Raw genomic sequence first — 26,941 nt, 5'->3', positions numbered from 1 at the left:
CGCCCCTCGTCACCACCTCCTGCATCCTGCTCCTGCCCCCAGCTCCAACTTGTACCACCGACTCACCTCACCACCTCTAGAAGGTATTTCATGGAATTTGATTCCACTTGTTTGGGAGAACAAGACTGAGTTTATTTTTCCCCACGAACTCCCACTTAACTGGCCCGCGACGGGTTATTTTGATTTGAAAGCCTTTTGTGCCGGCTTAGCCGAGGCTTCATGATTGTTTGTTTATTGTTGAAATGTATTTTTTTTTGGTTGTAATAAAGTAGTATTTCATTTGTTAACTTTTACTAAGATTTCTTTGTCATATTGTTGGCTGTGAATTGTTTTGAGGTGAAAGGTGAAAAAACAAAACATTGAACTCTACTTACTATCATCGGCTGACATTGTTTCCTGGTACTCTTAATTTTCAAATCCAAAACTAATATTATTCTGTTATTTTTATGCTAACGAGTTCAGGGCCCTATTTCTATCTGCTTGCAGGCAATAGACGGGTTACATATATATATATGTTAATACACTGGGCCTTTTTTGGCCCTTAATCCGTCTTCTTTTTAATTATCACCACTTCAAGTATTGACAAAAGAGAAATAGAGGAGAAAATATGAAAAGTTAAGCTGCTTTGGAGCAGCAACATGATTCAAGTAAATATTTATTTGTTATGACTTTGCACTCTTTAAGCAGATAAACGTATTAAATTAAAACTGCACCAAGCTGTTTTGTTATTGCAGATGTAAGAAACAAGTAATACAAGGATATGTTTCTTCAATCTACTTATATATATTTTTTTAATTCAACTTCTTTTGGATACGAGAAAACCCTCACGTTCACTGCCCCCTTCAGGATTGTCTAAAGTGAAAGTTACTCGTTAAAATCTTAATAATGGCGGAAAGCGTGAAGCTCTTGTTTGTTTTTCTCTGCGCTGATTCTTCTTTCTGAAGGTGAGTTTCATCACATCTCTGCTTCTTTTACACGTGATGTGAGATTTTAAGATCCAACTTTGATGGAATCCACTTTTTAAAGCTTGAAACTTCTCTTATAATCTTAGAAACAGGTTGGCATTACTTCCTGGTTGATTTTCCAGATCTCAGTCGTTCCTTTGCTTTTTCTCCTTTTATTAGAATATGAATATCTTTCCTAACGGAACGTCTGGCATGCAGTATGTATTTTTTGCATTATATTTCACACTTTCACTGTCAGACACTGTTACCGAAATGTTGATGAAACGATGCAATTTCGAAAACTATTAGTTTGTGCAAAAAACAACAAATAAACAACCTAATAGTTGTGCTAAAATGTCTCTCGTCAGTTTTTTGCATCTGATTTCTGCATTTATCTGACAAATATGACAAAAACGGCTTTATCAGCACTGTATGCAGAAAAGGGCTGATTTAAAATTTCCACTCTATGTTGTATTTCAGTTTGCTTTATTTGTAAATAACACATTGTGCTGTTGGACAGGAGCACTGTTTAAAATAGATTAGTTTGCCAGCATTGAAATGTTGAGTGTTTGTGGTCCTGCAGGTCGGCCAGATGTGATCCAGACCCAGCAGACGGTGACGGCGGCCGTCGGCGGACGAGCTTTTATCTGCTCAAAGACGTGCGACAGGTCACCTGGCAGAAGCTCAATGAGGCGGGAGAGACGGACCTGGCGTCCTCCAACAAGTTCTTGGGCCAGCGGGTGAACGCAGACTTTTCCCAGAAAGTTAAGTTCAACCCGTCCCTGCACAACTCCTCCATCCTGCTCCGGCAGGTGGAGGAGCAGGACGAGGGCTGCTACCGCTGCCTGTTCCACACCTACCCTGACGGCACCTTCACGGGAAAAACCTGCCTGCAGCTGCAAGGTGAGACGGAGCTCCTGCGTTCGTCCCGCGTCCGTCCAACATCTGTCCAACATCTGGTGTCTCTCTGCAGAGCTGCACGAGCCGCTCCTCCAGGTGAGCCTCCCCGACCCCCCCGCGGCCCACCGGGTGCTGCAGTGCCAGGCCACAGGGCGACCTGCTCCCAACGTGACGCTCTCCGTCAGCCAGCCGGACACTCTGGACTGAGTTTTACATCATACAACCATCGTGACATGTAGATCAGTAAATACTCTGAATATTAAACTAGAAAAATGGTGGAAATTCACTTTATTAACCTGTAAACATGTCTTTTAAAAAACGCATAAAAGTACACTTTTAATGATTCTGAAACATTCAATGTTGGCACTTTTATCCTCCAGAGCTGAAAGAGATCAGATGAAATAAAATAAAACTTTATTCATCCATCAGAGGGCATTTCTTAACAGCATCAGAGTAAAGACAATAGAAAATGTTTTCTTATCTACATTTTTCTCAAGAATGAAACTTTATATTTATTTTTATGATAAAGTGTTTTGAAGCTTCTCCTCTTTTCCCTGGTAGAAACCAGCCAGACCATGTTGCTGTGGCTCCTGTTGTCGGCTCTGTTGCTGCTCTTCATCATCATCATCATCGCTGCACTCATCCTCCTCAGGCGTCTACAGAAGAAGGGGTAAATATTTTTGCATCCAATTTATGAGGATTTGAGCTCATGTTGTGCGCAATCTCTACTGCCCTTTTGAACATTTTCTAAATTTAATTTCTAAGGGTACAAATTAATGTCGCAGGTGTGAAAGTCGCTCAGCTCAGGCGAAAAGAAAAATACTTTGAGCCTTTTATTTTTTTTGGGTGGTAAACTTGTATCATGTTATTTTAAAAGTCCACGCCGAGTGAGAACACGAGTTCTACAAGTGGAAATGTCTTTATCTTGTTTCACATTGAAACCACAGGCGCTGACCCACTTTCACAAGTTGACCGCAGCTCGTCGGCGCCAGAAGTCGTATTCAGGTAACAAGAAATGGGTCAGTGTCTCTTTTTCAGTCGTATATCAGCAGCTGCAGAGAGATGGACGTGCTGAAGCTGTGGTTTCTTCTGCTCCTGACGCTCTGCCACAGTGAAGGTAATGTACAGCTGCCCTGTGTGTGTTTTTCCTCTCTGAAGATCTGGAGTTCATCCATGGAAACTCGCTGATTCCAGATTTCCGTGTGGAGAGAGTCGTGCAGAAAGGAGAAGCGACTCCAGTGTGTGACACCAGCAACACGCTGGAGGTCATCACTCTGTTGGACTGTAAGATCAGGAGAGAGCGGAGCAGCGTGGAACTCTGTTCTCTGGTCTATCAGTACGACGGGCAAGGATACAGGTTTGATCAGGGATGTGACTCCAGCTTCACGCTCTCTGGAAACAATCAGACTGTGTTCCTCCTCCTCCATCACTTGACTGCAGTTGACAACTACAACATCACCTGTTCGTGTTCATACCCAGGAGCTACAAAAGTTCTCCATCTCAACATCACAGTGGAAGGTCTGTACGCTTTATTTCAGTACAACAGCTTCATTAGCACTCAGGTTAAGTGACCATATTTGGTAGCGAAAACCATGAAGTCAAACTGAATCCAGTACCGCAGAAGGTTTTAAAGCTTCGTACATCAACGTAATCAAGCTCTGTTCTTTTTCTTCAAAGATTCAGAGGAAGAAGTTGGAGGTTTGACGACGACAATCGTCGTCTGGGCTTCACTTTCCGTGGCTGTTTTTCTAATTGTCACCTCAGTGATGCTGGTGTTCGTCTCCACAAAACTGCATCACGGGTAGATTTCTCATAGAATCTGCTGTCATGTGTCTATTTCACACCATAATAAAGCCTCAAGTGTGGCCACGAGTAAAGCAGACTTCTTTTACTTGTTCTTCACACAGGAAACAACCAGATCTGCTGAGAAACTCTCCCGACATGGTACGAGTCTGACATCCACACCCTCCACCTTCCTCTCATGCACTTTTCTGAATTTCTTCACGTCTTGTTTTCAGGGCGACAAAGATGTGGAGCCTTACAGCACCTTCATCTCCACAGACGCTGGACTTTACTCGGTGGTCCGGTTCCGTCGTTCCCACATTGCCACCAATAATTCAGACCGCATGAGAAAACACATCGGTGTGAGTGTGTTTTCAAAAATGTGTAAAACATATTAATCTGCAGAAATATAACAAAGATCAATAAATGGATACAATTTTGTTCAGATACCATGTTGCCTTGATGTAGTGATTCCCAAAGTGGGGGGGGCGCCCCCCCTAGAGGTGGCACAGTGCTACTACAGGGGGGATCGGTATGAATGAATGAAAAACAATGCTTGAACACTGCGTGCACTGGATTCTGCAAAGGTTTCTTCCTGTTCCAGGGAGTTTTTCCTTTCCACAGTCGCTCTGCTTTCTCGTGTGGATTTAATCGGTGGGTGTCTTACTGTGTTGTATTTGGCGCCATATAAATAAAGTTGAATTGAATCGTAAAGATTGTTAACAGATGTTGTAATTAGTCTTATTGTACCTGTTGTGTTCTCCATTACCTCACTAGGGAAAATGTTATTTCACTGCTTCTCCACTGGGTGTCAGTGTAAGTTGTTAGCTGAGTGGATTCACCTAGTTTAGAGATAGGAAGTAAGAGTATCTGCCATGCTGTTGGAATGAATGCTGACTAAAGATTGGAACAGTCAATCCATGCTCTCCTGCTTCTTCCTTACGCCATCCACCATAACAAATTGGCGACGAGGTAACCCACCTGCAATACTACAAGTACAGATGAGTATTTTTTTGCTAGAGTAGAATTTTTGCTACTTTTATGGCGATGGCTGCCGGTGTGCCCAGTCCTACTCAATTTTTGCCCTGTCCTGGAGTGCCTACTATTCCCTTCAAGACATGGATGAAGATGTTCGACAATTATCTCCTGGTCATTAATGCGACGGGGAATGCATGGCCGGTTGCAAGGAAGAGAGCTGTGCTGCTTCACTGCCTCGGAACAGAGGGTCAGAGGATCTTTTACTCACTGCCAGATACGGGTGATACATACGACTCTGCTGTTGCTGCCTTACAAGCTCATTTCACACCTATGACGAATGTGGTGGTGGAACGTAACACATTCAGAAGACGAGTCCAAGGTCCAGGTGAGACTGTTCTTCAATATGTTGCTGCATTACGAGAGCTCGCAACATCATGTGAATACGGCGATAGAAATGATGAGATGCTACGTGATCAGCTTATTGAGTCACTCTGGACAAGGCTATCACGATTGCCACACAGATGGAGTCTGCAGCTGAACAGGCTAGGCGTATGGCTGGAGAGAAGCCTACATTACCAGTACAGGCAGTGCAAAAGAAACAGCATAGACCACGGTCCCAGAAGAAGCTGTATACGCCTACAGGTACTACCCGTACTGCCCAGTCCTCCCGTAAATGTTTCAGATGTGGAGCTGACAATCATCTTGCAAATGCACCCTCATGCCCTGCTTCCAAAGTGACGTGCAAAAATTGTCACAAGAAAGGACATTTTGCAAAAGTGTGTCAATCTGCTCGCACCCAATCAGTACAGGAAGTGGAGGTTCCTGAACTGACTGTCCTTTACATTCGAGGGCCAGCCAGCACGTCTGATAAAATCCTATGCAACGTAAAAATCAAAACTGCGAATTCGTCAGCTCATGCCATCAACCTTGTTGTTGACACAGGGTCCGCTGTATCCATACTGCCGAGCTGGGTGTTCAAAGAACACTTCAGTGCCTCTAAATTGACACAGCCTATCGTACGACTGGTCACATACTCCAAGACACAGATACCTGTGTTGGGATGCCTTTCAGCAATGGTATCCAGAGATGACATCACCGCCCCGGCGGTCTTCTTCGTCGTGGAGAATGGTACACCCCTGCTGGGGATGGATCTTCTAAAGACACTGAAACTTCACATTGTCGGTGGAACTGTAGTGCCTGCCCGTCCTTGTGCTTCAACCTCAGGTGCTTCTGTCATGCAACTGTCCACCTCCCCTCCTCTCATCGGATGTGCCAAAAACTTTGTACACCGGGTCAAGGTTTCTGCATCTGTTGCCCCGGTACAACAAAAACTGCGCCGATTGCCTCTGTCTGTTAGAGGTGCTGTCACAGACGAGATAAACAAACTCCTGGCTGCTGGTGTGATCGAAAGATGTGACGCTTCTCCTTGGGTGTCTCCCATAGTTGTTATACGAAAGAAGAAAGGAGGCATTCGAATGTGTGTCGATCTGCGGGAGCCAAACAAAGCGGTCATTGCCGACTGCTATCCGCTCCCACACATAGACGAGCTGCTGTCCACTCTGCGGGGAGCTGCAGTGTTTTCAACGATCGACCTTGCAAGTGCCTATCACCAAGTGCCCCTACATGAGGAAAGTCGGGACTTGACCGCTTTCATTACTCATGAAGGTCTGTTCCGTTACTGCCGAGTGCCTTATGGCCTTTCCTCTGCACCATCTGCATTTCAAAAGATGATGGCTACCATTCTGGATGGCCTGCCTGGAGTGCAAAACTACCTGGATGACGTCATCATATATGGACGCAACAAGACAGAACACGATGCTCACCTGCAGGCAGCCCTACAGCGCCTGAAAGATGCAGGTTTACTCCTGAATGAAGAAAAGTGCTGCTTCAACCAGTTGAGTCTTCGCTTCTTGGGTCATGTCGTTTCGTCCGAGGGCATCAGGCCTGAAAAAGAACACGTCGCAGCTGTTCTTAATGCCCCTGCTCCTACAGATGCCCCAACTCTACGCTCCTTTCTGGGCTTGCTGTCATGGTACTCCAAGTTTCTCCCTAACTATGCGACAGAGTCAGAGCCGATGCGCGCATGTCTCAGAAAGGATACGGACTTCTCTTGGACAGCTGAGGCACAGCAGAGCTTTGAGAGAGTCAAATCGCTGCTGGTGAACAGTACAGCCCTGTCACTTTTCGACCCATCCCTGCCATCGGTGGTGTCCACCGACGCATCAGATTACGGTCTTGGTGCTGTGCTCACCCAGCTTCATCCTGACGGCACAGAACGCACAGTTGCATTTGCTTCCCGAACACTGTCAACTGTGGAACGCAAATACTCCACTGTTGAAAAGGAAGCATTGGGATGTGTCTGGGCAGTTGAAAAGTGGCGTACATACTTATGGGGCCGTAGATTTACACTACGTACTGATCATCAGGCTCTCACCACACTGCTTACCACAAAAGGAATAAACCGTGCTGGAATGCGGGTCGCACGCTGGTCTGCCCGGCTCCTGACCTTTGACTATGATGTGGCCTACCGTCCTGGATCTGACAACGCCATTGCTGACTGCCTCTCCCGTCTCCCAATGTCTGCACCTGCCGACCCTGCCCTGGATGCTGAGCCAGAAGTGGTTGCATACATCACTGCTGCTCTTGACGCCCTGCCCATTACTGATTTTGAAGTGGCTGCTGCTTCCTGCACAGAGATGTCTGCACTCCGTCAGCAGATTACACGGGGCTGGCCAAGGCAAGGGAAAACATTGAGTCCAGAGCTCGCTCCATACTTCAAGGTACGCAGTGAATTGTCCATGAAAGATTCTTTGGTGCTTCGCGGTACACGCCTGATTGTACCTGTCTCATTGCGTGCTGCTCTGGTGGCCCTGGCACATGAATCACACCAAGGTGTTGTGCGTACAAAGCAACGCCTGAGAGAGTACTACTGGTGGCCTAAGATGGATGGCCTAGTTCACTCGACAATCCATACATGCCAGCCCTGCCAGTCTAACGACAAGACTGCCATGCCTCGTCCTGCCCCACTTCAACCGGTGGAACTCCCAGAGAGGCCTTGGCAAAAGCTGGCCATCGATATTGTCGGTCCATTCGAGACCGCTGCCTGGAACTGTCGATACGCCATCACTCTTGTCGACTATTACAGCAAGTGGCCAGAGGTTGGATTCTCTGCAACAGTCACCACCAAGGATGTTACGTCCTTCCTCTCCACTGTTTTCAGCAGACAAGGAAACCCAGAGGCCATAGTGACAGATAATGGTCCTCAGTTCGTCTCTGCTGACTTTGCTACTTTCCTTGCTGAACGGGACATAGCTCACCATAGAGTTTCTGTGTACTACCCTGCTGCAAATGGCGCTATCGAGCGTTTCAACAGAGTTTTGAAACAGAATGTGCAAATGACGATCTCACAGTTTTTGCCATGGAAACCTGCCATAACGGTTTTCCTGATGACTTACCGTGCCACTCCGCATGCCGCTACAGGTGTTTCACCTTTTCAACTCCTGCATGGCCGTAGAATGCGCACAAAACTATCAGTGTTGCCACCTTCACATGCTGAGTTTGTTCCTGATGCGCGAGTGCGAGAGAAGGTGGTGCGTCATCAACTCAAGATGAAGTCATACACTGACCATAGGCGAGGCGCGCGCACTCCTTCTTTTAAGGAGGGGGATAGTGTGCGTGTGAAAACGCCTTTCCATGTACCCAAGGCTCACCGAAAGTTTGGAAACCCACAACGCATAAAGAAGAAAGTGGGCCAAAGCACCTACCTCCTGGAGGATGGTAGAAAGTGGAATGCTTGCCACCTAGCTCCTGGCTTCAGTATTGATACAGACTTACAGGACAATCCTGAGCCACATGCTTCCACTCCAACCTGTCCTACCCAACCACGAGCACGTAAGAAACCTGCTTGGATGCAGGATTATGTGACTGAGTAACTGTAGGTTCAGAAGGTAGACTGCCAGCACGTTTTGTTTTATTTTCTGTAATACAAGATACAAAATGCAATGTATATGTGATTTAAGTTTTATTCCACAGAATCGTTCATATTGGTGTTGGCTTAAATCTGAGAAATTCTTCACTTTGTTCACAATGCTTGATTTGATTTAGTTATTTGTTATGCAGAAAATGTTATTGGTTATAACTGCGTTTCATGTTTACTGCAGTTCATTATTTACCCCAGAAGAATTTGTTTTTTTACAAAGAGGGGAAATGTTGTGTTCTCCATTACCTCACTAGGGAAAATGTTTTTTCACTGCTTCTCCACTGGGTGTCAGTGTAAGTTGTTAGCTGAGTGGATTCACCTAGTTTAGAGATAGGAAGTAAGAGTATCTGCCATGCTGTTGGAATGAATGCTGACTAAAGATTGGAACAGTCAATCCATGCTCTCCTGCTTCTTCCTTACGCCATCCACCATAACAGTACCTTATTGCAGTTTACTTTATTTAATTGTTCAAAAGGTTGTGGTGTGAAATATACGGAGCCCTTAAACACGCAATACAGGGATGTATTTCTTCAATCCACTTTTATTTAATATTTGTTGTAATCTTGAACTTTTTAAGAAGATAAACTCATTAAATCAAAACAAGCTTTTTATTGTTGCAGATGTAAGAAACAAATAATAAAGGGATATAGTTCTTCAATCTACTTATTGTTTTTATTCAACTTAGGATACAAGAAAACGTCACGGCCAATCCCCTTCAGGAATGAGAAGTGAAAGTGAAAGTCACTGCTGTATTGGGCGCGCATAATTCGAATAATGGCAGAAAACACGAGACTGCTGTTGGTTTTCTCTGCGCTGATTCTTCTTTCTGAAGGTGAGTCTCATCACATGTCTGCTTTTTTTTTTACATGATGACACGTGGTAATGTGAGATCCTATAAAGCTGCATAGAAACAACGTGTTTGCATCACTTTCTGTACTCGGTTGATTTTCCAAGTCTCTGTCCTTCACTTTAGTCTTTGTTCCTTTACTTTGATCACATAAAAATGGATCATGATTTATTGGTATATTCAATGGGGTTCAAGCCTTCATCTTCTGCAACACGTGTTTTATTCTACAATAAACAAGCTGAATTGAAGATAAATCTTGAAGGTAGAAACTAATAGTTGTGCTAAAATCTCCCCTGTTGTCAGTTTTTGCATCTGATTTCTGAATTTAGCCGACGACAAAAACAGCTTTATCAGCTCCGTATGCAGAAAATGAATGCAAGTGACTAATTTAAAATTCCCAGCAAATACTTTTTATACAGTTTGCTTTATTTGTAAATAACACTTTGTACTGTTGGACAGGGGTAATGTTTAAAGGAGATCACAGGCTGGAAATGCTGAGATTTGATCGTGTATTTGTGTATGCATGTTTAGAAATGTTGAGTGTTTGTGGTCCTGCAGGTCGGCCAGATGTGATCCAGACCCAGCAGACGGTGACGGCGGCCGTCGGCGGAAAGGCTCATTTCTGCTGCCGCCTCCTGCAGCACAAAGACGTGCGACAGGTCACCTGGCAGAAGCTCAACGAGGCGGGAGAGACGGACCTGGCGTCCTCCAACAAGTTCTTCGGCCAGAGGGTGAACGCATACTTTTCCGAGAAAGTTGCGTTCGAAGACGTGTCCCTGCACAACTCCTCCATCCTGCTCCGGCAGGTGGAGGAGCAGGACGAGGGCTGCTACCGCTGCCTGTTCCACACCTACCCTGACGGCACCTTCACGGGAAAAACCTGCCTGCAGCTGCAAGGTGAGACGGAGCTCCTGCGTTCGTCCCGCGTCCGTCCAACATCTGTCCAACATCTGGTGTCTCTCTGCAGAGCTGCACGAGCCGCTCCTCCAGGTGAGCCTCCCCGACCCCCCCGCGGCCCACCGGGTGCTGCAGTGCCAGGCCACAGGGCAACCTGCTCCCAACGTGACGCTCTCCGTCAGCCAGCCGGACACTCTGGACTGAGTTTTACATCATACAACCATCGTGACATGTAGATCAGTAAATACTCTGAATATTAAACTAGAAAAATGGTGGAAATTCACTTTATTAACCTGTAAACATGTCTTTTAAAAAAACGCATAAAAGTACACTTTTAATGATTCTGAAACATTCAATGTTGGCACTTTTATCCTCCAGAGCTGAAAGAGATCAGATGAAATAAAATAAAACTTTATTCATCCATCAGAGGGCATTTCTTAACAGCATCAGAGTAAAGACAATAGAAAATGTTTTCTTATCTACATTTTTCTCAAGAATGAAACTTTATATTTATTTTTATGATAAAGTGTTTTGAAGCTTCTCCTCTTTTCCCTGGTAGAAACCAGCCAGACCATGTTGCTGTGGCTCCTGTTGTCGGCTCTGTTGCTGCTCTTCATCATCATCATCATCGCTGCACTCATCCTCAGGCGTCCACAGAAGAAGAAGGGGTAAATATTTTTGCCTCCAATTTATGAGGATTTGAGCTCATGTTGTGCGCAATCTCTACTGCCCTTTTGAACATTTTCTAAATTTAATTTCTAAGGGTACAAATTAATGTCGCAGGTGTGAAAGTCGCTCAGCTTTTCTCATGCCGAGGTGAAAAGAAAAATACTTTGAGCCTTTTATTTTTTTTTGGTGGTAAACTTGTATCATGTTATTTTAAAAGTCCATGCCGAGTGAGAACACGAGTTCTACAAGTGGAAATGTCTTTATCTTGTTTCACATTGAAACCACAGGCACTTTCACAAGTTGACCGCAGCTCGTCGGCGCCAGAAGTCGTATTCAGGTAACAAGAAATGGGTCAGTGTCTCTTTTTCAGTCGTATATCAGCAGCTGCAGAGAGATGGACGTGCTGAAGCTGTGGTTTCTTCTGCTCCTGACGCTCTGCCACAGTGAAGGTAATGTACAGCTGCCCTGTGTGTGTTTTTCTTCTCTGAAGATCTGGAGTTCATCCATGGAAACTCGCTGATTCCAGATTTCCGTGTGGAGAGAGTCGTGCAGAAAGGAGAAGCGACTCCAGTGTGTGACATCAGCAACACGCCAGACTTCATCTCTATGTTGTACTGTAAGATCAGGAGAGAGCGGAGCAGCGTGGAACTCTGTTCTCTGGCCTATCAGTATGACGGGCAAGGATACAGGTTTGAACCAGAATGTGACTCCAGCTTCACGCTCACTGGAAACAATCAGACTGTGTTCCTCCTCCTCCATCACTTGACTGCAGCTGACAACTACAACATCACCTGTACGTGTTCATACCCAGGAGCTACAAAAGTTCTCCATCTCAACATCACAGTGGAAGGTCGGTACGCTTTATTTCAGTACAACAGCTTCATTAGCACTCAGGTTAAGTGACCATATTTGGTAGCGAGAACCATGAAGTCAAACTGAATCCAGTACCGCAGAAGGTTTTAAAGCTTCGCACATCAACGTAATCAAGCTCTGTTCTTTTTCTTCAAAGATTCAGAGGAAGAAGTTGGAGGTTTGACGACGACAATCGTCGTCTGGGCTTCACTTTCCGTGGCTGTTTTTCTAATTGTCACCTCAGTGATGCTGGTGTTCGTCTCCACAAAACTGCATCACGGGTAGATTTCTCATAGAATCTGCTGTCATGTGTCTATTTCACACCATAATAAAGCCTCAAGTGTGGCCACGAGTAAAGCAGACTTATTTTACTTGTTCTTCACACAGGAAACAACCAGATCTGCTGAGAAACTCTCCCGACATGGTACGAGTCTGACATCCACACCCTCCACCTTCCTCTCATGCACTTTTCTGAATTTCTTCACGTCTTGTTTTCAGGGCGACAAAGATGTGGAGCCTTACAGCACCTTCATCTCCACAGACGCTGGACTTTACTCGGTGGTCCGGTTCCGTCGTTCCCACATTGCCACCAATAATTCAGACCGCATGAGAAAACACATCGGTGTGAGTGTGTTTTCAAAAATGTGTAAAACATATTAATCTGCAGAAATATAACAAAGATCAATAAATGGATACAATTTTGTTCAGATACCATGTTGCCTTGATGTAGTGATTCCCAAAGTGGGGGGGCGCCCCCCCTAGAGGTGGCACAGTGCTACTACAGGGGGGATCGGTTTGAATGAATGAAAAACAATGCTTGAACACTGCGTGCACTGGATTCTGCAAAGGTTTCTTCCTGTTCCAGGGAGTTTTTCCTTTCCACAGTCGCTCTGCTTTCTCGTGTGGATTTAATCGGTGGGTGTCTTACTGTGTTGTATTTGGCGCCATATAAATAAAGTTGAATTGAATCGTAAAGATTGTTAACAGATGTTGTAATTAGTCTTATTGTACCTTATTGCAGTTTACTTTATTTAATTGTTCAAAAGGTTGTGGTGTGAAATATACGGAGCCCTTAAACACGCAATACAGGGATGTATTTCTTCAATCCACTTTTATTTAATATTTGTTGTAATCTTGAACTTTTTAAGAAGATAAACTCATTAAATCAAAACAAGCTTTTTATTGTTGCAGATGTAAGAAACAAATAAAGGGATATAGTTCTTCAATCTACTTATTGTTTTTATTCAACTTAGGATACAAGAAAACGTCACGGCCAATCCCCTTCAGGAATGAGAAGTGAAAGTGAAAGTCACTGCTGTATTGGGCGCGCATAATTTCGAATAATGGCAGAAAACACGAGACTGCTGTTGGTTTTCTCTGCGCTGATTCTTCTTTCTGAAGGTGAGTCATCACATGTCTGCTTTTTTTTTACATGATGACACGTGGTAATGTGAGATCCTATAAAGCTGCATAGAAACAACGTGTTTGCATCACTTTCTGTACTCGGTAGATTTTCCAAGTCTGTCCTTCACTTTAGTCTTTGTTCCTTTACTTTGATCACATAAAAATGGATCATGATTTATTGATATATTCAATGGGGTTCAAGCCTTCATCTTCTGCAACACGTGTTTTATTCTGCAATAAACAAGCTGAATTGAAGATAAATCTTGAAGGTAGAAACTAATAGTTGTGCTAAAATCTCCCCTGTTGTCAGTTTTTGCATCTGATTTCTGAATTTAGCCGACGACAAAAACAGCTTTATCAGCTCCGTATGCAGAAAATGAATGCAAGTGACTAATTTAAAATTCCCAGCAAATACTTTTTATACAGTTTGCTTTATTTGTAAATAACACTTTGTACTGTTGGACAGGAGCAATGTTTAAAGGAGATCACAGGCTGGAAATGCTGAGATTTGATCGTGTATTTGTGTATGCATGTTTAGAAATGTTGAGTGTTTGTGGTCCTGCAGGTCGGCCAGATGTGATCCAGACCCAGCAGACGGTGACGGCGGCCGTCGGAGGAAAGGCTCATTTCTGCTGCCGCCTCCTGCAGCACAAAGACGTGCGACAGGTCACCTGGCAGAAGCTCAACGAGGCGGGAGAGACGGACCTGGCGTCCTCCAACAAGTTCTTCGGCCAGAGGGTGAACGCATACTTTTCCGAGAAAGTTGCGTTCGAAGACGTGTCCCTGCACAACTCCTCCATCCTGCTCCGGCAGGTGGAGGAGCAGGACGAGGGCTGCTACCGCTGCCTGTTCCACACCTACCCTGACGGCACCTTCACGGGAAAAACCTGCCTGCAGCTGCAAGGTGAGACGGAGCTCCTGCGTTCGTCCCGCGTCCGTCCAACATCTGTCCAACATCTGGTGTCTCTCTGCAGAGCTGCACGAGCCACTCCTCCAGGTGAGCCTCCCGGACCCCCCCGCGGCCCACCGGGTGCTGCAGTGCCAGGCCACAGGGCGACCTGCTCCCAACGTGACGCTCTCCGTCAGCCAGCCGGGCCTCCGGCTGTCCAACCACACCTCGCTCACGGTGTCCAACCATAACGGCACCGTCACCATCAACGCCTCGGCTCTGCTGTGGGGCTCGCCGCCGCACGGCGCCACCGTCGGGTGTAGGGTGCAGCTGGCCTCTGGTCCTCAACTCCACACGTTTGTGACGCTGCCCGAAGGCCTGCAGACGTCTGAGGAGGGCCAGAGACGGACGGCGAGCTCTGGTAAGGCCAATCAGACCAGTGTCAGGACGTTTTACTGTCAGATTAACCTTCAAGAATCAAACACAGGACATCTGAAGTCACAAAACTACACTCTGGACTGAGTTTTACATCATACAACCATTGTGACATGTCGATCAGTAAATACTCTGGATATTAAACTAGAAAAATGGTGGAAATTCACTTTATTAACCTGTAAACATGTCTTTTAAAAAACGCATAAAAGTACACTTTTAATGATTCTGAAACATTCAATGTTGGCACTTTTATCCTCCAGAGCTGAAATAAAATAAAACTTTATTCATCCATCAGAGGGCATTTCTTAACAGCATCAGAGTAAAGACAATAGAAAATGTTTTCTTGTCTACATTTTTCTCAAGAATAAAACTTTATATTTATTTTCATGATAAAGTGTTTTGAAGCTTCTCCTCTTTTCCCTGGTAGAAACCAGCCAGACCATGTTGCTGTGGCTCCTGTTGCCGGCTCTGTTGCTGCTCTTCATCATCATCATCATCGCTGCACTCATCCTCCTCAGGCGTCCACAGAAGAAGGGGTAAATATTTTGCGTCACTGCAGGGTTTTTCACATAGAGTCCGACGGCCAAAAGTGGTCTGCAAGAGGCTCCAAGCTGCAGCAAAGTGTGACTGTCTCCGTGGCTCCACTGACCTGTGAGGCTCCACACTGAGACACAAACCTTCAATACGCTTGTTTGTGTCCTTCAGGCAGCCACAGACCATCAACACACCTCAAAGAGAAGCCCAGCACCTCACTGGGTAAGAACAGTGGTGCCGGCACCCTTTTCTCCCTCAACTCTGTACTTTTAATTTCAGCGCAAAAAAGCAATTCATCAACACCTGAGTGTTGAAGGTTAACATCCCGGAGACAGAAATATTATCTACAATGATATGATGTCATATTTCTTGATCTTTTGATTTTTCAGGCCAAACCAAACACCTTCAAGACAAAGTTCCAGCGACCAGATGAGGAGGCGGACTCCCCAACGTCCACGTGATGACAAGTCGCCCGTTCCTGCAGCTCGAATGCTTTCTTTCTTGAACAATATGGTGGATTCGTAGATTTCAGTATTAAAATCTGGATTAGAGATGAGAACAAAGCAAACAGGAAATAGTTCAAATGAAACACAATTTCATGCTTCAAAAAAGAGTAAAATGTGTGTGTGTTTTGCATAGGTTAAGTTTTTACATAGGTTTGTCACCTACTTTCTATAATTTGAGCATATCTTAAGCAGTCCTCTATGAAATCTGTACACTTGTTAAAAAAATCACTAAATGTTTTTTTACAAAAAAAATTGCGTTTTGTTCTGTTTTAATTATGTGTATATGATGAATTTGATACATGTAAATTTTTTCTTCATTAAAAACTTTTTTGAAGGGACTTCGGGGCGTTTCTGTCTCTTTTTGCAGTTGCGGCATGTGGCCGCTGGGTGTCGCCCCTTCCTCGAAGGTCCAGAACGTTCAGCTTTTATTTGTTCGTCGTTGCAGAGCTGAGGGGCAGAACAGGAGCAGCAGGGGCAGTAAGTAGTCGCAGCTGAACGTGAGAAAGGTGGATTATGTGTTTCTCCGTCAGCTTCACCTGCAGAACAGCTCCGTTCAGCCCCAAACACCCAACATCCGCCTGCAGGTACGTTTCTTCCTCCACCCGCAGACATGAAATACTAGTTTTGGTTGAGTTTTTGACTTTTTTCCTGCAACTTTAATGGGTGTAGCGTCCACATCATTTATGAAATAATGCTTTGCATGCAAAATAAGCAACGGTTCTTTGTTTCAGATGTGTTAAAGGTGTGTTAAAACTTATTAAATTTGACTCCCTGTGATACAATCTTGAGTTCACGTGTGGACGTATAGCAGATTTCTGGATTCTTGGCGTGGTTTCACTCCCTCCTTTGAAGGACATGAAACACTTGTTACTGGACTTAGGAGATATTTGATCTCTTCTGTTTTTATCTCCATACGATTGCTGCAAAAATGTGTGAATTATCCTTTTCAGGTTTTTGGAGCTTTTCCTCTGACTCGCATTAAAAAAAAAACACCAGAGCGCCTGGATCAGCTTTGTTGGACGCCTGCAGTTTTCCTGTGGTTGCAGAGGTGATTTAAGTGTTGCCCTGTAGGAGCAGGCTGAGAGTTTGAAGCCAGATGTTTGAAAGAGCAAATCAGCTGAGGGTTAGGGTTTCACAATAATTCTCCTTCCCAAAGCTTCTCCTGTTCCCCACAATGAGTGGGACGCAGTTCAGAGCTGAGCAATCACTGGGCTTGGCCACTAGTTACACACTAACACACACACACACCCTCTCCCACCTGAATGATTCACGTCTCAGTTTTGCTTTCATGCTCTTATTTTGAAATATGTGGTTTGATTGCGTCTAGACCTCAACTTGATGCTGCCAGATAATCACACACTTCCAGTAGAGATCACGCTGTGGATTTAAGACCTCAGGTGATGCTTGTTGACTCAGCACTTGCTGATGATGATGATGATGATGATGATGATGATGATGATGCCAGGGCAACAGCAGCTGTTGATGTTCTGTCTGTAATGTGTGGCGTCTTTCATTCCAGAGCCCAGCGCAGGTCCGTCTGCACCGCCACAGGTCGTCCCAGGAGGTTCTGGATGTGATCTGCTCTGCTGTGTGATGATCGGCCTGTACTTCCTGCTCTGGGCCGGAGGGGTCGCCACCGGACAAGGTGGAGCCCAGCTGCACCATCACCTCCGTCACAAATCAAAATACAACAACCATTCGTCAACTTAACGCTGAAGGAAATCACTGCTTTGCACTTGGATCCTTTTACTTTTGACAAAGAAATCCAATTTATTGAAAGTCGTCCCAACAAAAGTAGTTCGTTGAGGCTTTTTGTCAGTTTCTGGTATTGAAAAATGAAAATGACTTGTTTAACCATCACGTGTTATCTCGGCACAACCTATTTTTTGTGAAAATTATCTTATTTAAAGGTATAGTAGAGGATTTTCTTCTTCCGGGTGGATCATCAAAATAACTGGTCCTCCCAATTGTCAATCATTCTGGTGATATATGACGTAAGCCCGTCGTACGTGCCCGTCCCTGCGCGCAGCTCACTCCACTAGTGATGAGAAACCCGACTCCTCGAACGGACTCACGGGTTTTTGAGTCGTTCACCCAAGTGAATCGGTCATTTGAGTCATTTGAGTCAGTTGCGCATGCGCACTATTTCCACCCGCTCCAGGACCTGGAGGCTCAGCTGAACTGCGACATGAACCAGGGGGAGAATCATGTATTCATAGTAAAATGCTGAAACACTTCTGAGGAAAATAAACAATAAGTACACATTAGTTTTTAGTGATCCTGGTCTCCTTATTCTAGATTATGTGTGTTGTTTTTGAGGTTTAGTTGAATCAGAAAATAAATTAGATAAATGATTAAACTGAATAAATACCTGGCATCCAGAATGGCAGATATACAGTATATATTAATGTATACATATGTTTTTATAGTTTTTTTTTCTTCCAACATTCTGATTTTCTTTTTTTACTAGTATCTAATAAATAATCTAATAATAAATAATGTGACGTTCATAGGGCAGAACTAATTATAGGGGACAATATTAAATGTAACACAATACACGCTACAGTGGTATTTTAACATTGTTTACTGTGTATTTATCCATGTATTATTCATGTATTTATCTCTACAAGCTTTGTGAAACAAACAATGTATTATTTTTTTCTCCGCCGTCACTCGGAGATTTTCAGGTGAGGGAGGGGGGGAGGACTCACCGCTCATGAGGTGAACGACACAGCGGAAGTGCTACTGACCGATTCAGTGAACGACTCTTTCGAGTTTCGAGGGGAGTCGGTCATGTGCGCTGAACGACTGAAGCGAGGGGAGTCGGTCATGTGAGCTGAACGACTGAAGCGAGGGGAGTCGGTCATGTGAGCTGAACGATTGAAGGGAGGGGAGTCGGTCATTCGTGCTGAACGACACCTCCAAGCTGACTCGAGTGTGCTGAAAGCCTCATGTGAATGTCAGGAGCCGGAAGCTGCTGTGCTTAGCAGCTGGCGTTACAGCTACAAGCTGCTTTTAGCAGAAAAAAGACAGAAAGATAAAAAATTCTTAAAATGCAAATGTTGATTTTTTTTCTGTCACAACCTCAAAGGTAAATGTGAAACATCACAATTGAAACGTCAAAAACGAAAATTTGGAATAGAAAGTAAACAGAAACTGGAACTTACACTTAAATGAATAAATACGAATAAAATAACTATGTGCAAAATGTAAATGAAGGCGTTTCACAAATTATGAATTAGTGCAAATCTCGTAAACAATCTTCCAAAGTAAATGGAAAAGATCCGTTCTGAAGGCACTGATGTTGCCACTATGCACAGTTTGGTTTTCATAACCTCCACTGTGTTTTTGAACACTGGGGCACGAAATCTCCCCCACACAAGAAGGTCGGCCGTTCGGGGGAAGGAGTTAGATAGGAAACCTTTCACTTCCAGCATTTTGATTTTCTTCTCACAACTCTCAAAAATAGTTTTACTTCTATTAATAAATAACGTGATTTTCAAAGGGTGAAACTAACTACTTATAGGGGACAGCATTGAAGGCAACAAAGTCGTATTTTTAACATAATTTATTGTGTATTTATTTCTTCAAGCTTTGTGAAACAAACAATGTATTTTCTTCTTCTCCGCTGTCACTCAGAAACTTTCTGAGCGGAGCGCCGCTGCAGATTTTCAGGTGAGGGAGGGGGGGGAGGGCTCACCGCTCACCGCTCATGAGGTGAACGATACAGCGGAAGTGCTACTGACCGATTCAGTGAACGACTCTTTCGAGTTTCGAGGGGAGTCGGTCATGTGAGCTGAACGATTGGAGCGAGCTGACTCGGGCATGTGAGCTGAACGATTCAGGGGAGGTGAGTCGGTCATTCGTGCTGAACTACACCGACAAGCTGACTCGAATGTGCTGAAAGCCTCATGTGAATGTCAGGAGCCGGAAGCTGCTGTGCTTAGCGGCCCAGCTACAAGGAGGCTGTAGCAAAAATGACTCAGTGAACGAGTTAATGAACGTGAAAACTCGTGAGTCACCGTTCAGTAAAGTGACTCGCGGGTTTTGAACGATTCGTTCAAATTTGATCATCACTACACTCCACACGGTCCTCATCATGCCGGTGGCTGACCCGACGCATTATTCTCGGACATTTTTACACAGTTTCACCCCCTCTGGTGCAAATCTTCTTGTAAAGTGAGCTTATGTGAGCGATGCCGACTTGTGACTTGTAAACAGAGCGTGCACGAGGAGAACTGGGCTCGTGCATGTCTCTCGCACGCGTTTTAGTAGGCGTTCCGTCTCGGGAGCAGGTACAGCGTTGCGCATGCGCACTTTTTTCAAACGGTGGAGAGGGCGGTTCTTTCCTAAAATTCCTGAAAATCCTCCTGTATACCTTTAACCTTTATAATAGGGTCAACACGGTTGTTTAGTTTTATGCAGTATCAACAGTTTTTACTCTTCAATGTGTGTGGTTTTTATATTGTTTTTGCTTTTGAGACACTTTTTAAGCGTTTTGCAAATACATTTTTTTCACACATGCAACATTTTTTACTTTTTTAGAGTTTTTTTTTTACAAGTTGTAGCTTTTCTCATGGTTTTAGCCATGTCAGCGATTTCTCTTTATGCAGTTTTTAACCCAAAATTGTTGAATATAAATTGAGTCAAAGCTTCATCGAGCCACTACAGATTAAACATTTAGTAGTTTTGAGTGTCTTGAGATGTTTGCTTCTCGACGCCAGGTGAGGTGATCGCCCCGGCCAGCCTGACCGCCGAGGCGGGCCGCCCCCTCGTGCTGGCCTGCAACATCACCACGGCGACGGGCGACACGGTCCGCCAGGTGCGCTGGCTGGACCGGCACTCCAGGCTGCTGCTGGCGTACGAACAATGGGCGCCGGTGCGCGTCAGCCACCGGGAGCCCGGCGTGCTGCTCACCGTCTCGCGCGGCGACGCCAGCGCCATCACCATCGAGGCGGTGCGGGCCGACGATGACGGCGGCTGCTACCGCTGCGTCTTCGACGTTTTCCCCAAGGGGACGCAAGAGGGCTCCACCTGCGTCAGCGTCACCGGTGAGACGAGGGGCGGGGGGGGGGGGTGGTGGAAAAAATGTCTTATCTGAAGCAAAAGTTGGGTATTTTGGACTCTGAAGGGTGCCCGCTCCTTCCTGTTTTAAACTCCCGCTTCCATTCTCTCCAGGTACGGTGCAGCTGGAGGGCAACCGGACGGCGTTGAGCGGGGAGCCGCTGACCCTGTCCTGCTCGTACAGCCTCCCCGAGCGCGTCCGCCAGGTGCTGTGGAGGAAGACGGCCGAGCAGGGCGACACCGTCACCGTGGCGTCCTACACCAAGCACGGCCACCACCACGTGGAGGCGGAGTTCGGGGGCCGGGTGGAGCTGAGCCGGACGCTGGGCGACACCCGGCTGAGCGTCGGGGCGGTGAGGACGGAGGACGAGGCCTGCTACACCTGCGAGTTCCACACGTACCCGGACGGCACCCGGAGCGCCGCCGCCTGCCTCTCCGTCTACGGTGAGGAACGACCCCACACCTTCCTACGTCCTGTCTCTGCTTCAGGCGGGGGGGATTTTTCTTTCTTTCTTCTTTTCCCCCGCGCAGGAGGAGGAGGAAATCTGAGCACACGCTCCTGCCGCATTTAGCGCAGGAAAAGGAAGTGTCATGTTTAAAGAGAGCGATGGGCGTTCCTGAGGTGAGGGCGCCTCGTTAAACTCCTGTCCTCTGGAGACGCGCTGCCAGAACCTCGCCGCTACTTAACCTCGTCCATGTGTGTGTGTTCTCCGGGCGATAATGAGGGAGGGGTGGCACTGAGGGGAAGGGGTGATTAATTTAGGATAAAGCCCCGGGGATGAGTGGCCCCCTGTTTCCCCAGACACAAGGCCTCACTGTGTGTGTGTGTCGGTGCTGAACAGGCCTTGCTCTTGTGCACCAAAGGTCCAGACACACACACACACACACACACACACACACACACACTGCTCTCTGTCTGGCTTTTGTTTGCCGACCGGCTTGTTTTGGACGGAGGCTTGTGGCGCGGCGGCGCGGTGATTGACAGGTGGGGCGGTTTGCTGGACCCGAGGTGGCTTTGTGTTGCGTGCGGTCGTCAGACTCGGACAGAACGAAGACGATGAGCGCGTCCCGCCGACGTTAACATGGCCCTACCCCGTAGCCTTGCCACGGCTGTATTGCAAAACACCATTTCCTGTTTCATCCTGCACAGTTCCGCCCAAACCGGAGGTGACCCGGGTGGCGTCCCCTTCGGGACTCACCGAGGCCACGTGCACCGCCCGGTCCCGCCCGGCGGCAGACGTCACCTGGGACGTCGGCGGCGACGACAACCGGACGCTGGGGCCGCCCGCTTCGTCGGCGTCCGATCAGGGCGACGGCACCACCATAGTGAGCAGCACGCTGCTCTTCCGGTCGGAGCTGCTCGGCGGACTGACGGCTCGGTGCGTCGTTCGGCACCCGGGACTGGACGAGCCTCTGACGCTCCCCCTCGACGCACCAGGTCACAACGATGGGCCACTTTGAAGCCAGAGTGCCGCTTTTAAAACATGTGATTGAGTCCAACAAGTCATGTTGCTGATATTATATTGAAACACGTGGAAGTTATAGGACTCTCATTTTCTATAATCCTTAAATAAAAATACTTTGTCGCTTTTACCATCGGATTCTATATCTATAAATAGCATATGTATAATAACCTTTATTAACTCTCATACATTTAATATGTAAATTTATTTAATTTCATGAAAACTTTGGAACTTTAGATCAATTTGTAACTTTCCTGTGATCTATCGCTGTGTGTTATCTGCAGAAATAAATAAAAAATTTGCAGCATATGCATGGAAAATAAGAAGGGACCCAGTATGGAACCCTGAGGAACTCCACAATCTATATGATTACAAATGACCAAAAAGTAGCTGTAGAATTGTGTCAAATTCTTTAGATTTTCAGGTTCTTTGATACTGTCTAATACTTACTATAACATCACTATATTTAGTATTATTTTTACTTGAACTTGCTTAAAACGTGTTTGTTTGCAGCGGGTCCAGCGACGGTGATCCTGCTGTCGGTGTGCGGCGTGGCTGCGGTGCTCCTCCTGGGCCTGTGCGTGGGCCTCTGCAAATGCTTCATCTGCACCAACGGTGAGTCCAAACTGCAGGAAAACTTTCATAGATTTCTTTTTTTTTTCTTTTTTTTTTATGACCGGATGCTTTTATTGTGTGAAATCCCTCCGCTGACAGAGGCGCCTGTTGCGCCGGCCAATCTCTCTCTTGTCCCTGTAGCAACAATGACAGGAGGGTTGTTCGCATTTCTCCTGGTTACATAAACACAAAACATCCTGCAGTTTTCATGGGCCACCACACACACACACACACACACACACACACACACAAAACAAGCCAGCTTTCACAGTGTCTGTTTAATTAAATAGTGCAGTTAATCGGGTAAATTACCTGCCACCTTTCCCACAATCCTCTATGGGCGTCATGGAAACGGCGCGTTGCAGGCGTAAAGTGGCATAAATCCTCTGCACACCAAAAGGAGAGGTTGGGTGGAGGCGCCAGCGAGCGCGGGTGGAGGGCGCAAGCTTTTTGGTGAAGTTGGCACTCGCACCCGCCAAAATAAAGTCTCAAAGGAAGGAAAACAATGGCGGCGCTGACGTAGGGAGGTTGGGACGGTCCCACGGCTGCTCGGTTGGGCAACGTGCGATTTGGCTTTAATGTCAGTTTGTTTTGAGGGTAAAAAAAAAGTCAAATCTGATTGGAACTTGGATAAAAGAACAATTAATGACTTTTCCGTTTCCCTCAGCTCCTCCTCGTCTTTTATTTTCTGGACACAAAAACATATTTTCCACGTGTCTTATCTGGCATTTCCTTCTTTCCACGATGAATCGGTGTCACGCAATGCAGGAAGAGTGAGTCGCGTTCAGCGCCGAGAGGGGAGCCTCTGGCATTCTTGGAGTTCTAGAGTGTTTCTGTCAGAGTTCTAGAATGTGTCATCCTTGTGCCAAGAACAGCCACTACTGGACAAGAACTCCTCAGTGTGTGGATCAGAGTTTCAAAATGGGCAAAGTTCTTTAATATGAGAACTTGTCAGAGCTCTGGAATCTGTAGAGTTCTAGAATCTGTCAACATTTGTGAATGTCTTGAAATAGAGTTCACTTCCCATGTATTTAATTAAAGGTTGGCTGGCGAGCGACAACACAAAAATAGACTTTTCTTTTGAAAACAGTCCCCGAGACTTTCCGTGCTGGTTGGAATTCTTCGCCTGGGATTCCTGGTTTTCCTGGGATCCTGAGCAGAATGACAAGTGGCGGCAGTGATTGTGTGAAATGAATGCCACCTCTTTCCTGGTCTTAATCCTCCAGGCTGTGGGAGAAAGAGGCATTTAGGGGCCTGGCGGTGGGAGCGGTGACATTTTCACCCTCGGCCCAGCTGATAACAACGCCTCCTTTCTCACACACACACTCACACTAACTGTATTTCCTGGTCCGGCTTGGAGGGGAGGTGTCGGGGACGCTTCACTGCGACGGGATCCAGCTGGCGAGAAGAACTGTCATGGTCATATTTGGCCTTGAGCTCGATAACGGCTTCACAACCCCAACGCCACAACCCTTCTCAGTGTGTGGCAGAAAGTAAATGTGTCCTGTGACTCATGTTCGTCTGCGGCCGGAGTCGAACCAGCAGTCGGCTTCTGTGGTTCTCTGGGAGCCACTCGGCCTCCCGAGGTCCGAGGCCCTTCCAGGAATTCGCTGCTGGGCTATTTGTGGCTACGTGGGGAGTGGGGGGGGCACAGGGTGCCACCGGGACGGGAAGCAGGGCGGCGATAAGGAGTTGCATGTATGAGCTGGCACCTTCGGCTCTGCAGCAGGAAGTGAGGGTGCAGGCGCCACTTCCTGCTCCTGACAGACCAGAGCCAGGGAAAAGAGAACAAAGCCACTCTGCTGGTATCGAGAAGGAAAGGTAACTTACGAACGTGATGAAGGCGACACCTGCTGGTCAGTAGGTGTAAAACACAAATTCTCCCGGCTGAGCTGTGGCGTGTGTGTGTGTGTGTGTGTGTGTGTGTTCGTCTTCGCATTGCTCTGGGAGTCATGGCGACCGAGTCGGCGTGGTGAAGCAGCGGTTAGCTCTGCTGCCTCAAGTAACCAACATGAAACTCTGTGTTTCTGTGCAGACTGAGGAAGAGCCCATGAAGGACCTCAACATCGCCACCTGCTGGAAGATCCTGCCACAACACACTGCGGCTAAATCAATAACACTGGACATCAAGTCTCTGCCAGAGAGGCTGCGGCCGTACGCCGCCGTACACGACCGTACACGACCGTACACGACCGTACACACTGATCAGACTCGCGTGTAGAGCAAACGTTGATTTATAATTTAATATTCATAACACTAAAGTTCAAAATCCTATACAAAGAAGTGTATGAGATTTTACATTCAGAGTTAACGTGACTATTTAAAAGAAAAAAGCAGAATTACTAAAATATAATTTTCCCAAAAGTTGATTTTAGATTAAGGTTTATTTTTGACAAAAAAATTCAGCATAATGATGTACTTTTTTTTTTAATTTAACAAGAAATGTTTCCTACATAAAAAAATTATAAAAAGTTTGACATTTTTCTGGTTTAAAAATAAAACACTTGCATGATCGAATGAGGGAAACATTAAAAATGTTTTTTAATGAATAAACACCAAACATTTGTATAAAAAAATATTGTACTATTGCCTCTAATTAGCAAGACAATTTTTCTTTTGTAGAAATATACTCTTTTTTTTAACAAAAGTTTATTATTAAAAAGATCATACTTTTTTATGATATATTTTTCACAAACACTCAAAGCTTATTTTTCTGAATTACCACTTTATATTTTATTGACATGAAAAACTTAGTTGACTAGTTTTTTAATACAAACAAATCCTATTGATGTCGGCGTTTAATTTCATAAATTTTGAAGTTTTACAAAAGTGAGAAAATATGTGAAATAAAGGTTTTTTTAATTCATTTGTTAGTAATTTAGAAAAAAGAGAGACATTATTTAAGCTCCATTAATCTCGCTAATTGTCGAGCTTTAACCGATTTTAATTTTTTTTTATTAATTCAGAAAATCAAACACATTTCCTCATAATAGTTGAAAGAAATTCCAATTTGAAAGCCTTACAAACACGTCTGTTTTTATATAAGTTATGGATTTTTATTTATTTTATTTTACCTTAGAAAGGATTTGTGTGTTTTAAAGAGATTTAAGTGGGGAAAGTTTAGGTTTTTTTGCACTAAAACATGTAAGCTGTCGACAAAATGTGATCATCTCATTGAGAAAATATACTTTAAGGGTGGTTATAATCCAGAGTCGTTCTAAACGCAGTGTCTCAACTGTGTTGCGTCAACTTAATAACCCTTCATTTGTGGTCGTCAGACACGAGAAGAAAAACGAGGTCACGTTCTAGCTTGGCAGGTTACGGGAAAGTGTAGCGACGAGTGCAGTGGGAGGATTGAAGGCTGCTATTCTATTTCTCGCTTCTGATTCCAACACGTGTGAATCACCGTCGTATTTATACTTCGACCGACTGAATTTGCTCACATTGCTGTAAAACTTTAAAGAGCTTTGGGAAGAACCAGTGTTGTTTTGTTTTGTTTTTAAACAAAAACAATTGTGTCCAGTGTTATGACACTAGATCCTTTGTGGAAAACGGATGGAGAAAATATAATTTAGCTTGTCATTCTATAGTTTGTTGTGTTTGTTGTGCAAGTATGTGCACCACATTGCTTTTTCTACTGGTTGTTTTGCTATCCTGTGTTTGGAGAAATAAAGTGTTCTGAAGTTTTCTTCATTGTATTTCACAGATTGTGGCTATACACTTTGTCCACGTGAGTATTTTGCCCCCATCCTCATTTTTCTGCTTATTTTCCAACTATGCTGGATATTTACGGGTGTTTCTTGGGTTTGACTGGCTGGAATCACCAAACGCATACATTTCCTGATTTCACCGTTTCACCTTCACACTCTGAGCGTACCTGAATCATTCCTTCGTTATATTGTGCCAGATAGTCAAAAAACACCCTTCAGGAATACAAAATAAGATGCATCAGACGTAAGGTTGCTGCTTTTAATACTTAATGTTATATTTTAGTGTCAAACATTAATGTAGAGCACAAAAGCAGCAGATTTAAAGTAAATATTTTTGCCATCAACTAACCACAAAAGGCAAAGAAATGTTAGTCATTGCTGCCACCTAGAGGACGAAAGTGGCATTACTTGGAATTTACATACTTTAATGGTCACCTGGGGATGTAATAGTTAACAGAATTTGAGGAATTCTT

The 26,941-nt window shown here is 45.2% G+C and overlaps 3 protein-coding genes across 7 annotated transcripts; all 3 read left to right on the top strand.

Moving 5' to 3' along the window:
• The first annotated feature begins 879 nt into the window (after positions 1–879).
• Positions 880–4,320, top strand: LOC308147708 (T-cell immunoreceptor with Ig and ITIM domains-like). 5 transcript variants are annotated; one of them, XM_080520017.1, is made up of 10 exons: positions 880–944; positions 1,125–1,162; positions 1,528–1,847; positions 1,918–1,940; positions 2,406–2,514; positions 2,883–2,961; positions 3,039–3,362; positions 3,522–3,645; positions 3,752–3,788; positions 3,863–4,320. In XM_080520017.1, the coding sequence occupies exons 2-6, from the start codon at positions 1,128–1,130 to the stop codon at positions 2,957–2,959; spliced, it is 564 nt and encodes a 187-aa protein (XP_080376143.1). In that variant the 5' UTR covers positions 880–944; positions 1,125–1,127; the 3' UTR covers positions 2,960–2,961; positions 3,039–3,362; positions 3,522–3,645; positions 3,752–3,788; positions 3,863–4,320. The 5 variants fall into 5 exon arrangements, with proteins under 5 accessions (XP_080376143.1, XP_080376144.1, XP_080376146.1 ...); XM_080520018.1 differs by having other exon boundaries at positions 2,792–2,961; XM_080520020.1 differs by lacking the exons at positions 3,039–3,362; positions 3,522–3,645; positions 3,752–3,788; positions 3,863–4,320 and having other exon boundaries at positions 1,918–2,079; positions 2,883–2,896.
• A 6,227-nt stretch (positions 4,321–10,547) lies between these two features.
• On the top strand, positions 10,548–15,818 carry LOC308147707 (OX-2 membrane glycoprotein-like). The gene is made up of 14 exons (XM_080520016.1): positions 10,548–10,559; positions 10,887–10,995; positions 11,284–11,445; positions 11,523–11,685; positions 11,769–11,846; positions 12,006–12,129; positions 12,236–12,272; positions 12,347–12,472; positions 13,102–13,249; positions 13,818–14,156; positions 14,227–14,562; positions 15,004–15,112; positions 15,282–15,332; positions 15,500–15,818. Exons 9-14 carry the CDS (start codon positions 13,192–13,194, stop codon positions 15,633–15,635), a joined length of 1,029 nt encoding a protein of 342 aa, XP_080376142.1. The 5' UTR covers positions 10,548–10,559; positions 10,887–10,995; positions 11,284–11,445; positions 11,523–11,685; positions 11,769–11,846; positions 12,006–12,129; positions 12,236–12,272; positions 12,347–12,472; positions 13,102–13,191; the 3' UTR covers positions 15,636–15,818.
• Positions 15,819–16,085: 267 nt separating this feature from the next.
• Positions 16,086–26,461, top strand: LOC308147433 (nectin-3-like). Its single transcript, XM_080519566.1, has 7 exons — positions 16,086–16,200; positions 17,136–17,261; positions 20,341–20,667; positions 20,795–21,124; positions 21,831–22,118; positions 22,657–22,758; positions 24,794–26,461. Exons 2-7 carry the CDS (start codon positions 17,210–17,212, stop codon positions 24,796–24,798), a joined length of 1,104 nt encoding a protein of 367 aa, XP_080375692.1. The 5' UTR covers positions 16,086–16,200; positions 17,136–17,209; the 3' UTR covers positions 24,799–26,461.
• The last annotated feature ends 480 nt before the right edge of the window (positions 26,462–26,941 follow it).

Source organism: Blennius ocellaris, assembly GCF_963422515.1.
Source record: "Blennius ocellaris genome assembly, chromosome: 24".
Taxonomy (NCBI): domain Eukaryota; kingdom Metazoa; phylum Chordata; class Actinopteri; order Blenniiformes; family Blenniidae; genus Blennius; species Blennius ocellaris.
This window is presented reverse-complemented; position numbering and strand designations above follow the sequence as displayed.